Source organism: Myotis myotis, unplaced genomic scaffold, assembly GCF_014108235.1.
Source record: "Myotis myotis isolate mMyoMyo1 unplaced genomic scaffold, mMyoMyo1.p scaffold_m19_p_6, whole genome shotgun sequence".
Classification (NCBI taxonomy): domain Eukaryota; kingdom Metazoa; phylum Chordata; class Mammalia; order Chiroptera; family Vespertilionidae; genus Myotis; species Myotis myotis.
This window is the reverse complement of record NW_023416368.1, coordinates 59,117,535-59,131,807: the sequence shown is the minus strand read 5'-3', so window position 1 is coordinate 59,131,807 and position 14,273 is coordinate 59,117,535. Positions and strand designations below refer to the sequence as shown.

Sequence of the window (14,273 nt, the reverse complement as noted above, 5' to 3'; positions counted from 1 at the left end):
GTTGCATAAGCATATGACTATCCCAGTCTAATCACGTAGGAAATAAAATACTTAAATAAGCAGAGGGTAATATCATGTTACTGATTGCTATCTTATATACAAAAAGAATGATTAAGACTTCATATAAAAGATGATTATGCCAGTATACAGTTGAGGAAAGGACATAAAAGATAATTCTCAAAAGAAGATAGACAAATGATCATTAAACATATTAAAATCTCTTACTTGCACTAGTAATTAAAATATGAAAATTAAAGCAATTGTCAATATTTTAATCATAACATTTAGCATTAGTGAGGGAGAAAAAAAACAAAACAAATTCTGAGTGCCAAAGATAAATTGATATTATTTTTCTGGAGAGTTATTTGAATGCCAAAACACATATTTTCTTTAGAAATTCTGCTTCCAGAAGGAAATAGACAATAATATTTATTATATATTATACATATATGTGTGTATGTGTATGTGTGTGTGTGTGTGTGTGTGTGTATGTCTAAAGGTCAAAGGTGCTAACTTCAGTATTATCTTTATTAGAAAAAGTTCAAAAAATCTAAATGTCAAATGATAAAGTTTTTTTCAAAAAATTAGAGTGCATTCACATGATGGAATATTATATGGTCATTAAAAGCATATTATAGAAAATATGAAATAACATGGAAAAATTTCCATGACACAATGTGATAAATTCAGGTACTAAAATATGTACAGGAAAACAAGACAAACATAAACCAAAATATTAGCTGCTTCTCTATTAGTGTTGAAATTATAAGCATATGTCTCTCCCATTCTAATCACTTAGAAAATGAAATACTTGAATAAACAGAGGGTAATATCATGTTCCTGATTGTTCTATTTTTTCTATATTTCCCAAATTTTTGCAAATAATATGCACTGCTTTCATGATCTAAAACCATATTTGTGTTGTTGAAATAAACATAAATAATTACATTTGATAGGGTTAGCCATAATTATGCACCAATACACTGCGACTTGGTGTGGAGTTGAGCTCCAGGAACCTCAAGAGGGACCCTGAAATCACTAGCCTCAGTGGGCAGAGGGATGGAATTCAGACATTAATTTCAGCTCTATGTAAAAATGGTAGATAGCATCTATGCCTTAAAAAATCTAATAGTCCAACCTGGAGAATCATCTGAGGCTGAGGGGGCACCGGAGTAGAAATAGTGGTTCCAGCATTTGGAGATCATGTGGTTAAACGCCAGTCAAATCTTCAACATAGACAGTGGTCACCAGTGAAGTCACAGTAATTTCAAAGATGATCACTTGCTCTACATACTGTCTCGAGGCCACCGTATGAGTGAAAAAAAAGTGCTAGATAAGAAAAACGGGAGCCTCAGGTAAATGCAAATGTAGCCTGGATCAGTTGTTCCAAAATTCAGCCAGAGGTCAGAATCTCGTGGGGACATTAATTTTAAAATACAGACTCTTAGGTTCTTCCCATGTAAAGACTGATGTGTATACAAGGCGTATACAAGGAAAATTGTATTTTAAATAAGCTCTGCAGGTTTTCTCCATCAGCGTACATAATATTTGGTGTTAATGCTTAAACGGAAATGCCAGTTGACTGGGGTCACATCACATCATCCACACTTCTGCCCCATGTGGGGCAATTCCTTTGGTACATTGGTGAGCTGTTTTTCTTGATTCCTGAATGCAGAGGAACTGGAAGTCTACATCCCAAGCACAGATATTTTTTATAGTTTGTTACATACTTTCAGTCTTAATTATGTAATAAAATACATTATACTTCTCATACCATAGTGTGGGATTAGTGATTTTCAATTCATCTTTTTTCATTATCTTCAAAAAAGGCAAGTTCATCTTTTTAGAAACTGTTATATATTCTAAGTAGGGGACACTCCCTTTTTATTATATTCAAAATTGTGATGCTTGAAAGGGCAATTATCACATATGTGGCATTTCTTAGCAAATGATATCTTTTTTAAAAAATATATATTTTATTGATTTTTTACAGAGAGGAAGGAAGAGGGTTAGAGAGTTAGAGGGTTAGAAAGTTAGAAAGTTAGAGAGTCAGAAACATCAGTGAGAGGGAAACATGGATCAGCTGCCTCCTGCACACCCCCCACTGGGGATGTGCCCGCAACCCAGCTACATGCCCTTGACTGGAATCAAACCGGGGACCCTTGAGTCCACAGGCCAATGCTCTATCCACTGAGCCAAACCGGTTACGGCAGCAAATGATATCTTAAGAAGGCTTATTCTTTCTAGAGATCTAGATAGTACATATTACCCAAAAGTGGTCTCTGTGCTCCTGCAACTTGTACGTTAACTGAGAATTGACCATCAGATTACCTACTACAAAATCTGTGGCTTTTCCCTAGATGGTTTGGTTCAGTGGATAAAACATTGGCCTATGGACTGAAGGGTCCTGGTTCAATTCCAGTCAAGGGCAGATGCCTGGATTGTGGGCTCGATCCCCAGTAGGGGGCATGCAGGAGGCAGCAGATCAATGATTCTCATCATTGATGTTTTTAACTCTCTCTCCCCCTACCTTCCTCTCTGAAATCAATAAAAATATATTTTTAAAATTTTTATGGCTTTGCTTTAAGTTCTAGGAATTCTTTAGATCCTCTGTGGGTGTATACAGGGGCTGAGGGACACTGCCCTTTTATTGAGCTCTTGCCACCTGCCATCCAGGATTCAGTAGGCTTTTGCTACAGTTAGCCCTTATACAACAGGCCTACTTTCAATATTTTGCATATTGAATTTCTGTCTGAGCCTTTATTGGAAAACTAGAGGCCTGGTGCACGAAATTTGTGCACTGGGGGGTGTGGTTCCCTCAGCCCAGCCTGCCCCTCTCACAGTCCGGGAGCCCTCAGTGGATGTCCTACTGCTGGCCACAGTCTGGCAGCAGAGGATTGGAGCAGGTGTCCCGTGTGTGTGTGTGTGTGTGTGTGTGTCTGCTGGGGGCCTGCCCCCAGCCACACCATGGAGGCTTGGAGCAGGAGTCCCTCTGTGTTGATTTCTCAGGCTCCTGGCCTCCACTGCATGTTGTACTCTCCCTTGACTTATGGCCACGATGGGGGTGCTGCTTGCAAGCTGGGCTTTCCCGCTCCCAGGTCTCCATGGCAACCGGGGAGCAGGCCCAGCTTGGAGCTGCCCGCAGGCCGGGCTTGCTCTCCCGCTCCCAGATCCCCATGGCGACCGGGGAGCAGGGAAAGTTTGGGGCTGCCCGCAGGCCAGGCTTGCTTTCCTGCTCCTGGAACCTCATGGTGACCAGGGAGAAGGTGAAGCTGGGGGTTGCCCGCAGGCCGGGCTTGCTTTCCTGCTCCCAGATCAGGCCCAGCTAGGGGCTGCCCTCAGGCCAGGCTTACTTTCCTGCTCCCGGATCACCATGGCAACTGGGGAGCAGGCAAAGTTTGGGGCTGCCGCAGGCCAGGCTTGCTTTCCTGCTCCTGGAACCTCATGGTGACCAGGGAGAAGGCGTAGCTGGGCTTGCTTTCCTGCTCCCGGATCAGACCCAGCTAGAGGCTGCCTAAGGCCGCACTTTTCTACTTACCGATGGCCGGATCACCACAGTGACCCAGGGCCCACTGGCATTTTTCTGCTCTCCATTAGTCATAGGGTCCCAGCTGGGGGCGGGGCTTAGCAGTGCGGGGCTTAGCAGTGCGGGGCTTAGGCAGCACGGGGGTCCCGGCTGGGGGCTCAGGTGGCACATAGGGGTCCCGGCTGGGGGTGGGGCTTATGCCCCGCTGCCCAGGGCTGCACATGGGGCCCACATGGCAGCTCATGCCATCCCGCCCTGCCTGTAGTATAGGATAGAGGCCTGGTGCATGGGTGGGGCTGGCTGGTTTGCCCTGAAAGTGTCCTGGATCAGGGTGGGGGTCCTGCTTGGGTGTCTGGCCAGCCTGGATGACAGGCTGAAGGCTGTTTGCAGCTGGTCACACCCCCTTCAGGGTGGGGGTCCCCACTGGGGTTCCTGGCCAGTCTGGGAGAGGGCCTGAGAGCTGTTTTCAGACTGGAGGGCAAATTAAGCTCCCAGCCTCTCCTTTTTTTCTTTTATTTTTTATTCTGGGATTTATTTACCTTCTATAGCTGTCACTGGAGCTGAGAGCTGGCTCCAGCTCTGAGGGCTGAAAGCAGGTTTCTGGGTCTGTTTGGCTTCTATAATTGAAACTCTGTTCCCATCACAGCAGGTCTAAGCTCTGAGGCAGAAGCTTGCTGAAAGCAGGTCTCTAGAGTTTGTTTAGCTTCTATAATTGCAACATAGTTGCTTAGAGTGCAGCTCAGAGGCTGGCAGCGGCAGGCCGGGAACGTTGGCTTCTCCGTCACTGGAGCAAGCAAGCCTCCTGTTCGCTTCAGCTGCGTGGCTGCCAGCCGCCATCTTGGTTGGCAGTTAATGTGCATAACCTGCTGATTAGCCAATGGGAAGGGTGTCAGGGTTATGGTCAATTTGCATGTTTTCCTTTTATTAGATAGGATGGGTTCTGTATATTTTAATAAGGGTTACCCAAGATCGTTTTCAAATCCAAATTTATGAAAATCAGCCTTTCTGAGAGACTGATGATTATGGAATCACAGATGAGTAAGAGCTCATTACCAGTAGAGGAGGAAGGTATGTGCCACAGAGAAATTGCAGTTAAAGTGAGGCTTGAAAACAAAGAGCAATTTGCCAGAGGAATTGGGGAAAGACACTGTTATCAATGAAGGCATCATGTAAAAGGGCCTGACCTTTCCTGGAATGGTGAAAAATTCACTATGACAAGAATGTAGATGGATAGGGAAGGGGGTGGGGTGGGGGTGGAGGACAGTACTGGGACTATTTTCACCCCCAGTTATGGAATTTGGACTTAAAATTTAGATAATAAGGAAATAACATTAAGCAGGAAAGTAACTTGGTCAGAATTTTTTGTTAAGACAATATATGTGGTAATGGAGTAATAGACCATTATAACTAGGGGTAGAACAGAACTATGGCAGGGAAGCCAGGTTAAAAGTTGAAGTTGGATTTGGTGAGGAATTAAGAGTGTGACAACATTTCCATGATTTAACAACCTTTGCTGAGATGTAACGGTCAAGAGGATGAACTTCAGGACCATAAGTTTCCATGAGAATCAATGGCAGTTATGCTAAGCTAAGGAAAAGAGGGCCTATGGTCATAGGGTTGCCAAGGACAGTTGGAGTAAAGTGATGGGACAATTGAAGGGGGAAAAAAGTTGAGTTGCCTGGCTGGTTTGGCTCACTGGATAGAGCATCGGCCTGGGGACTGAAGGGTCCCAGGTTCGATTCCGGTCAAGGGCATGTACCTTGGTTGTGGGCACACCCCCAGTGGGGGATGTGCAGGAGGCAGCTGATCGATGCTTCTCTCTCATCGATGTTTCTAACTCTCTATCCCTCTCTTTTCCTCTCTGTAAAAAATCAGTAAAATATATTTTTTTAAAGAAAAGTTGAGTTGATGCATTCATTTCTTATGGAGACATAGAAAAACCAAAAATCCACTTCTACTTTCGTTCTGGTGTAGCTATGTAAAAAACCAAAATCAAATTGAGGCCAGTAAGCCTAATTTCCCCTAATTAGGGACAAAAATCAACTACTGCTTCCTACCTTACTATTTTCCCCCCAAAAGAAGCCAAATGGTGAAGGCTTGATCCTAATTGTCCTCTTGGGAACTCTGATCCCAAAGTCCAGTTAGCTGACAGAGTAGTGGTTTTCCATGGGACAGTGAGATTTTGAATCTTCAAATGTTCAGTGCCAGTTTATGAGCTATTTGAGATTGTGAATGCTTCTCTCCTCCTAAAAGTTCAAAGCCTACGTCATTGGCCACGTGGATTACAAAATAAGAAAACAGTACTTTATTGCAACAGGGACTAGCTTAGTTGATAATTTTTTTTTTGAAAGTTTTCTGTGGCAGACCTTACATAAATAAACAGAGTTTTCCAAATGGACTTTTAAACATAAGCTTTTAGGTTGCCTCATAGTTTTTCTACAACAAGGATAGAAAATTCCTCTTCCTAACTTGAAACTTTTCATGATCAACTGGAATTGAAATTCTGAGCACCCACTATCCACAACTGTCCTTTTAGTTGCTTCTTGGTGAGCAATATAAATGAAGAGCACAAAAGAAAATGGTGTCCTAATTTTAATATCACTTATCCCAAATACTTTTTTCCAAAAAGTCACACTCACAGCCTTTTGGCAGTTTTAAAGGGATATAATGTATGAAATAACATTTCAATGACATAGTATACAAAAATGTTGTTACACACGGAAGAATAAAAATCTGTGTTTTGGGGACTATTATTGTGGGAAAAAGGGCCTGATCTTCATAGACATCTTCTTCATTGAATACCAGGATCCCTTCCAGTTCATCCAGACTACTCCATCATCTGTGCCGTGTTTTGCCATGTCCCAGCTGTACTGTCCACCCCAGTAGTATCTGCCATTTGGATTGGCTGCATGACATCTATTATACCACCATCCACCACCATCCTCTTTAGAGCACTGTTTCGTGGGATCTGCATTTACCCTGGAAAGAAATGTGTTTGGGGTTATTACAACTACAGAGTTGTCCAGTTAATTCCATCCAAAACACCCACAAAGGATGCTGTGTGCTGTGCTCCTTTCCTTTAGTTCTATAAATAAAGCCACACTAATACACCAAAGACCTTCTCTGCCCTATGGCAAAAAAAGGGAGAGGGAACTGGGTCTCTGTGACAAATTCACCTGCATTTGTTACTTTATACTGAAATGAGAGATTTCAGATCCCTTAATATTAGAGAACTCTGAACAACAAAATGAGAGTTTCAATATATACATTCAAATATAAAGACATAAAAATGGATTTAAACAGTCAGTATTCAGAAGGCACGGGTGTTCTAATCCCAGTTCTATCTTTAATAGTTGTGTGACTTGGGATAAGTTACTTAATCTCTCTAAAACTTCATTTGTCAAATGAGAATCATACTGGCAACCGTATCAGGACGGTACAGAAAGAGCTTACGTCAGTGGCTGATACATGTGATAACAACCCAAGCAATGAGGGTTATTAACATTAGCTATCATTAATGATCCCAAGTAAAAATATCCGTGGTGGCTTTTACAGCAGGAGGGAAGAACCCAACACATACCAGCCATCATTGTCTCTGTCGTACGTGCTGAAGAACATGCTGTTGTGAATGGTCATGGTTTTGTTTTCTCCCACCAGTTGAGAAGCTCCATCCATGAGGGCATTGCCAGCTGTCCCCTTATATTTGTCCACTGAGATTTGATACTTCCTGGCTTCGTTCTGAATAGTGAATCCTCCGTAGCGTGCCTTTACCTTAGCTCCTTTCCAGTCCTCCATTTCAATCAGAAGTTCTGTGGGTCCCATGTTGGTAAGCTGGCTAATTTTATCATTGCCAAGCCAATACTCACCTAAAGGAAAAATAAAAGAAAATCTCACCAAAAACACAACCTTTAGAAACTAAAAACTGCCTTTCTTCCCTTATCTTTCACACTCTTTTCATAAATTCTTCTTAACCTCCTAAAATGCCTAAACACAGATTCCCAACACTGTGTTTTTATAAATGAAAGAAAAACCATTGTAAGTAGAATGATATTATTTTGTACTCTCAGTTTTTTACCTGGTAGGCCACAATATTTTTTCCCGTCGTCATTGGTTGCAATATTACCAAATCCTTCTTTATATGGATTCCATTTCCTGCCAAAGTCAACACTACCATCTTGACGATTCTGAATTACTGTCCACCCTTTGGGGCAAAGAAAGGAAGAAAAAACAACACATATTAAACAGCAATAAATAATGCCACTTTTTAGGGAAATGTCTGAATACTTAGGCTATTTATTTTATCCCTACTTATATTTAATATATATATATGTATATATATATACACACATATATATGTATATATATATATATAAAATAAGGAAATAAATATAAGAAGAAAACTCTTAAAATCTTTAAAAACTACAAGTGCTTTATATTACTCCAAATTGTGAATCATAGATTTTTTTTATAACTTTTAAAATGTCAGATTGAATTCCAAATCAAATGGCCTAGTGTTGGTTATGCTAAAGCTAGGTTTTATTTGCTAGTATTTTGTGCTATCAAAATAATTACAGAATAATAGATCAGTAACTACCCAATACTTACCTCCACCTTCAGTGTTCATGTCACAGTATACTCGATATGGTTTGATAGAAGTGTGAGGCTGAATGAGATACAGCTCAGATGTTTCACCTCCATTCCTGACAATTTCCTCACATTCTGTAACCATAAAGAAACATCATATTCAGGGAACTACAACATAGTTACTTGGTCTTTAGTCACTAACTTTATAATTACAGAGGTTCCTGAGAAATATTTTATTTTAGACTTTTGAGAATGTATTATAGAAATTGAATCTTCCTTTTACTGAAAATCAAACTCAGTTTTGAGTTCTATCTTCTAAGGAGATGAAAAAGCCCTTCTCTACCTTTTGTGTCCTGGGATATCTGCCAGATATAAACTGCCAGAACACCTGGAGGAAAGAAACTCCTGCATCTATTCACTGTTCTGCCATCTCTTCAAGCAAGGTTCATATACATGTGGAGCCAGTACCATCCTGCACTACACCCAGCTCATCAAAAGCTTGCAAATACGTTAGGCTACATCAGACCACAGCATACTAGGGATGTGGATCTGTGGGGCAAATCCACTGGGCTTTTATCAGTTTCCTTATTTTTAGAGAGCGTGAGTTCTTCTGGAACTCTCCAGAAATATGTTTATTAACCAGTTACCTTTTCCAGACACCACAGGAATATTGCAACTGACAGTGCAGGGGACGCGGCAGTATTCCATCTGAGCTGACACATCAGATTCTAATTTTTGTATTTTGCTTCTCAAGTTTTCCAGGATTGAACGGAGTACACGAAGGTTGGTCGGGATATTACTATTCATGGACTCATCTATAAATACTCGGCGTGTTTCCAGATCTGAGGTGTACTCCTGTACTACATTTTCATTTTCTGGAAAAATGAAATTATGTAGGAATGATTCACATTGTCTCCTGAGAAACTGGAAGTATTCAGGCATACAATTGTGGTTTGAGTTTTCTGAGAATAAATGAATGGACACTGAGCGACCATCAGGCAATGATGATGTGCAGTTGTACTTGGGGAAAATTATTTGGCTCATGGCATATGCAAATTAACAAATATTCTTAGTAACTTAGCGCAGCTGTAAGCTAAAAATATGCTTAAAAATAAATACAATAGGTGGTTTATTTCTTTGGTGAGGAAAAATAGGAGAAAATAGTATTTAGACCTTCAGACAGCAAATGTTAAATAAATAAATGCTAAATTTTTACTCTGTGCATATTGTTTTCTGAGTCACAAGTTTCTTATGGCTAAAAATGAGGATGCACAGAAAAATTTTTCATAGAAAGTCATCCTTGCTGAATGAAAATTGTGCTTGTCTGACAAGTTGCACATGAAGGTGACTACGTGAGAACCTCAGGATAATCAGACCCATACTGAAGGATGGTGTATGCTGCTTCAGCTAACCAGACATGTTCATCTTCTCACAATCGTGCAATCCCATGGCAATCTAACAGTCCCAAACGTTCAACAGAATCGAACAGAAAACACAAGTATATATACCTTTTACTTGCCTCAGCTTATTTTCCCATAACACTTTGAGTGAATTCACAGAGTTAAAGGTGGTAGAAGAGGTGCTGGATATAGACTCCACATTGTTATTTAACTCATTTACTTGGTTTCTCACTGTTCTTTCTTGTCTTACCAAAGTTTCTTGCAACTGACATCCTGTAGGACACAACACTCCCTGCAAACAGTGAAAATATCAGGCATTATATGAAGAATTTGAGTTACAGATATTTGTGAAAATAGCACAGTGAAAAGTCAATGATATCATTCGCCAATATACAAACTTGTCATTTGATTTTTCTTAACATAAGACTAGAAATTCAAGAGCTGTCATCCTATTACGATGAAGATTAAAAATAGTCCTTACCACAAAATACATGTAAATACAAATGTAATAAATAACTGAAAATTTTCTCACCCAAACAAATGAAATGGGCAAAATTCACAGTTAAAGGCAACACCCATGTGTCCTCATTTGTAATCTTGGCCCCAGGCCAAAAAAACAACAACAACAACAAAAAAAAAACCACCACCACCACCAACAAAAAAACCCTAGAAAGAAATCCTCAACCAAAGGCTCAATTTGTTTATGTTTTATATTTATTTCCAAAATAAACAAAATAACAACAGTGGCGACATGGATCCATGCAACATTAGGAAGCCAAGATGAACATGGAGGCTTTTCATGCAGGAGAGCTCAGGGCACTCACCATGTCTGCGTCCCCATGAAGACAGCCCCCAGCATCAGGGGGTTTTCTTTCCACTAGCCCTTGTGCGGCAGGTGCTTTGGCCGGACGAGCACGATACCCACTTCCACTGATGGGAGGTTGGACAGGTCTCAGGCTCGGAGCCTCTTCTCTCCCGCGATCACGGGGTCGGTGACCACGGGCATCAATATCGCTCTGCAGAGAAACAGGGTGAAATAAAATGTAGAGTGTTATAGAAGATTTGAGATGTAACGATTCCAACATCCTCATTTTATAATTTAGGTTATCACACAACTGATGACTTGCTTAAGGTCCATCAGCTGCATTAGTTGGTAAATCAATAGGTGGCTTAGGTCTCTTCAGTAACAGCAGAAAGAAAAACTGTGCAAAAAGCTGCTGTATTTCAGGTAGTTTTTAAAAAGAGGCTGTAGAATAAAGCTGCATCATATTATGAATAGTAATTATCTTAGATCCATGATATCTATACATGGGAAGACACAAAATATTGAGAAATCTATATTTTCAGGAAGAATAAATATTCTCAAGCTACTTGGATTACTAAATTCCTATAATTATCATTAATCATTTCCCCATGTTTAGTTTTTATGAATTGATGATTAATTTGGATAACCCTATATAAAAATACCCTAAAGGAATATGGATTTATTCCTTATAAGTCAACCCTTGACTCCAATATATCTGAAGAGGAAAAAGGCACTCTGAAGCTAGACTGCTTGGCTTGACCCTACTAACTCCTAGCTATAAGATCTTGGGCAAGTTACTTTATTGGTGCCCACTTTCTTATCTGTAAAATAGGTATAATAGTAGTTAGATCTGTAAGATTTAAATGATTCATTGCATAGGATACCCTCAGAAGAATACCTGGCATAAAGTAAGTATTCATTATTATTTTTACTGCAATCACACATAATAGGTATTATAGTTTAAGTGGCTTGTCCACTACTAATCCCAATCTTCTTCCTATCTTCTATCAACAAAAGTATTTGATAAGCCATTCTGATGAAATTTCTTACATGATTTCTTTATCAAATAACAAGACTTTTTTCATATTTAAAATTATTCTTAAGGTTTGTACATTGTGATTAAAATTATTTGTTAACTTAAAAAATATTACATTAAAAGATAATGAAGTGGAAAGTATGCATTGCAATATAAAAAGGGTTGACTTGAATTAACTATATTATCATACACTCTTGGCCAGTTATTGTACCCTTTCAGGCTTAATTACAAATTAGCAAAAGATTTGTAACAGAGACTAAGATTTTTTGTTAGTTTGTGAGCCTGGAAGTCATTCACTGACTCTATTTGGAATTTTACTGTCATTTACTCATTAAGTTATTATATTTAACATTTAGTTGGCGAGTGCTAGGCTTTCAATCCAGACAGGTTGGTTCCTGATTCCCCTGCTTAATTTCTGGATTTAAACTATAATATCTGTTATGTGTGATGGCAATAAAAATAATAATGTGTGAAGGTATGGGGAAATATACACATTGCATTTCAAAGATGTGGTCTCTCTGTCAGAGCTGGTCTGTTCTATCAGGAATTTTATAAAATGTAATTCATTTATATATATTGCAAATCAATTTATAACAGAAGGAAAAATACTTTCTTTTCATTTCATAGTGCTATTAGAGAGGTAGCATTGATGATCTAGCTTTATAGAGAAAAAGAAATAAAAAATATTTTTAAAATTTATGGGTGTTTAGGTTTATGAAGACCACTTATTGAAATAACTAACAGTAGAAAATCCATTTTGAAAACCTAAACTAGTAAACTGTCTCTGTAGGGATCAGTTTGTGAGCAAGAACGTCAAAATGCTTAGCCAAGTACTTTACAAATTCTTGACACTTTTCTTACGTAATGCAATTAACCAGACAAGAATGTTTTTGTATGTACAGTTTGATAATTAGATCACTTAGATGCCCTTCCAATTCAACAAATGATTCAAAATTAATCATGTCGTTTAAACATCATTGTGTACTTTTCTTTCTAGTGTGACGATGCTGTTATATACGAGAAATTTGATCCATTTTGATATTAAAATTATTTAAGTATTCATTTGCCTAAATGCATTTCTGCATTTTTTATATCTTCAAACCTACAGGAATAAATCAGCGACGATAGTACTTGAGGAAAACTGTCCTACAAATGAATAAATCAAACTAGGAAACATATGCAAATGTACAAATGAATAAATCTGGGCTATATGTTTCATAATCATTAATAATAACAATAAATGCTACCTATTATTTAAATTTTTAATTTGAAAAGAAAAATATTTCATTTTCTATCACTGCACTTGATGTATCATTCCACTTTTAGATTTGATTTGTAATTTTCATTCACAAATAGCCAGCAATTTCAGGAGTTATATATGACCCTTCTTCATTAAAGAGAACTTATCTACCACAGCTTTTTACTTTTAAAATTCTTCTCTTTTGTTATTTTATAGTCTGCAAAATCTTCAGATTTTTGTTCTCATAATTTAGTAATGTGAGATTACTAATTTAGTAATTTAGTAAAATTACTAATTTAGTAAATTTAGTAAAATTACTAATTTAGTAATTTAGTAAAATTCCTGATAGAACAGACCAGCTCTGACAGAGAGACCACATCTTTGAAATGCTAAGTAAAATCATTATTAATTGCTAGAACTAAACAAAATTCATAGTACTTGGGATAACAACAAGTGAGAAAAACACATCTTACCTTAATTGTGGTGTCATCTTCTTCCTGAGAAAATGAAAGTGATAAACCAGAAAACAAGAAATTATTATTTCATTTTTATATAAGAAATACTATGTAACATTCTTTAAATAAAATAGGTCCCTGAGATTGATAGTTCTATTTCATAACTAAAATAGACTTTAATCTCATTCAAATATATGTTCCATATGATTAGGATTGTTATTTTACATTAATAATATTAGTAATAATATAATAATAAATTTTAAAAAGTCACCTCAGAGTTATAGTAGGACTGAACTACAAGAGCACATAATAGTAGCAGTAATAGATGTTTCATGATTTAAAATTTTTGGAAGTTCCAAGAAACCGTCCTTTGCTTGTGAACTTAACTGAGAGCTCTTCAATCTATATATACCTGAATCCTCTGTTGGGTATGACTTTAGAAATGGTTACCTTCCTTAGTTAATATTTAATTTTTTTGTACACTTGTTGGTTGAACCATTTTACCACTTAAGCAACATCTTCCCGGCAAGACTTATTTACTTGTCATTCAACTATTCTCTGTTGACCAAATTTAGAAATACCAAAGTTCTTCAATTCATTTAATTGGACAATATGATGGGAAATTAGGACATTCCTAAAAGAGATGTGTATCACATTTCCTGTAAATTAAAGTGTGAGGAAAAATATTTTTAATCCAAGCACAACTAGACCTACTCACAAAGCATCCACTACCGTTGTGAGCTCACTAAAGGTATAGCATAAATGCTTATGTTTTGAAGAAATCATGTAATTCGGTTTTAAAAGAAGCCATTAAAATCAATAATAATATTATATCACCATGTGTTTATTAATAGACATTAATCAGAACAAAAAATTACAATTCATACATATGCTCTGATAGATAAACATCAAAAAGAAATGTCTTGCCCAGTCAGCATTGCTCAGTCATTGAGCATCGACTTATGAACCAGGAGGTCATGATTCAATTCCGGGCAGGGCACATACCAAGATTTCAGCCCGGGTTGGTGTGCAAAAGTGAAGTAACTGATCAATGTTCTGCTCTCTCTCTCATTTCCTCTCTCTCTAAAAAGTAATAAAAACCTGTCCTTAGGTTAAGATAAAAAAAAAAAAAGTCTTGTCTTCTATTTTGCTCTGACCAAATTTCATATTTTGTCCTTAAGTTAAAATACTTAAGTTAAAATACTCAACAAATTCTAAACATCATTA

General features: G+C 38.0%; 1 protein-coding gene across 1 annotated transcript; it reads right to left on the bottom strand.

Annotated features, from left to right (window-relative positions):
- Positions 1-6,105: 6,105 nt before the first annotated feature.
- FGB (fibrinogen beta chain) lies at positions 6,106-13,442 on the bottom strand. The gene is made up of 9 exons (XM_036315205.1): positions 13,318-13,442; positions 13,065-13,088; positions 10,335-10,526; positions 9,619-9,802; positions 8,758-8,985; positions 8,132-8,245; positions 7,602-7,727; positions 7,107-7,392; positions 6,106-6,505 (listed from the first exon to the last, which is right to left on the bottom strand). Exons 1-9 carry the CDS (start codon positions 13,378-13,380, stop codon positions 6,277-6,279), a joined length of 1,446 nt encoding a protein of 481 aa, XP_036171098.1. The 5' UTR covers positions 13,381-13,442; the 3' UTR covers positions 6,106-6,276.
- Positions 13,443-14,273: the final 831 nt, after the last annotated feature.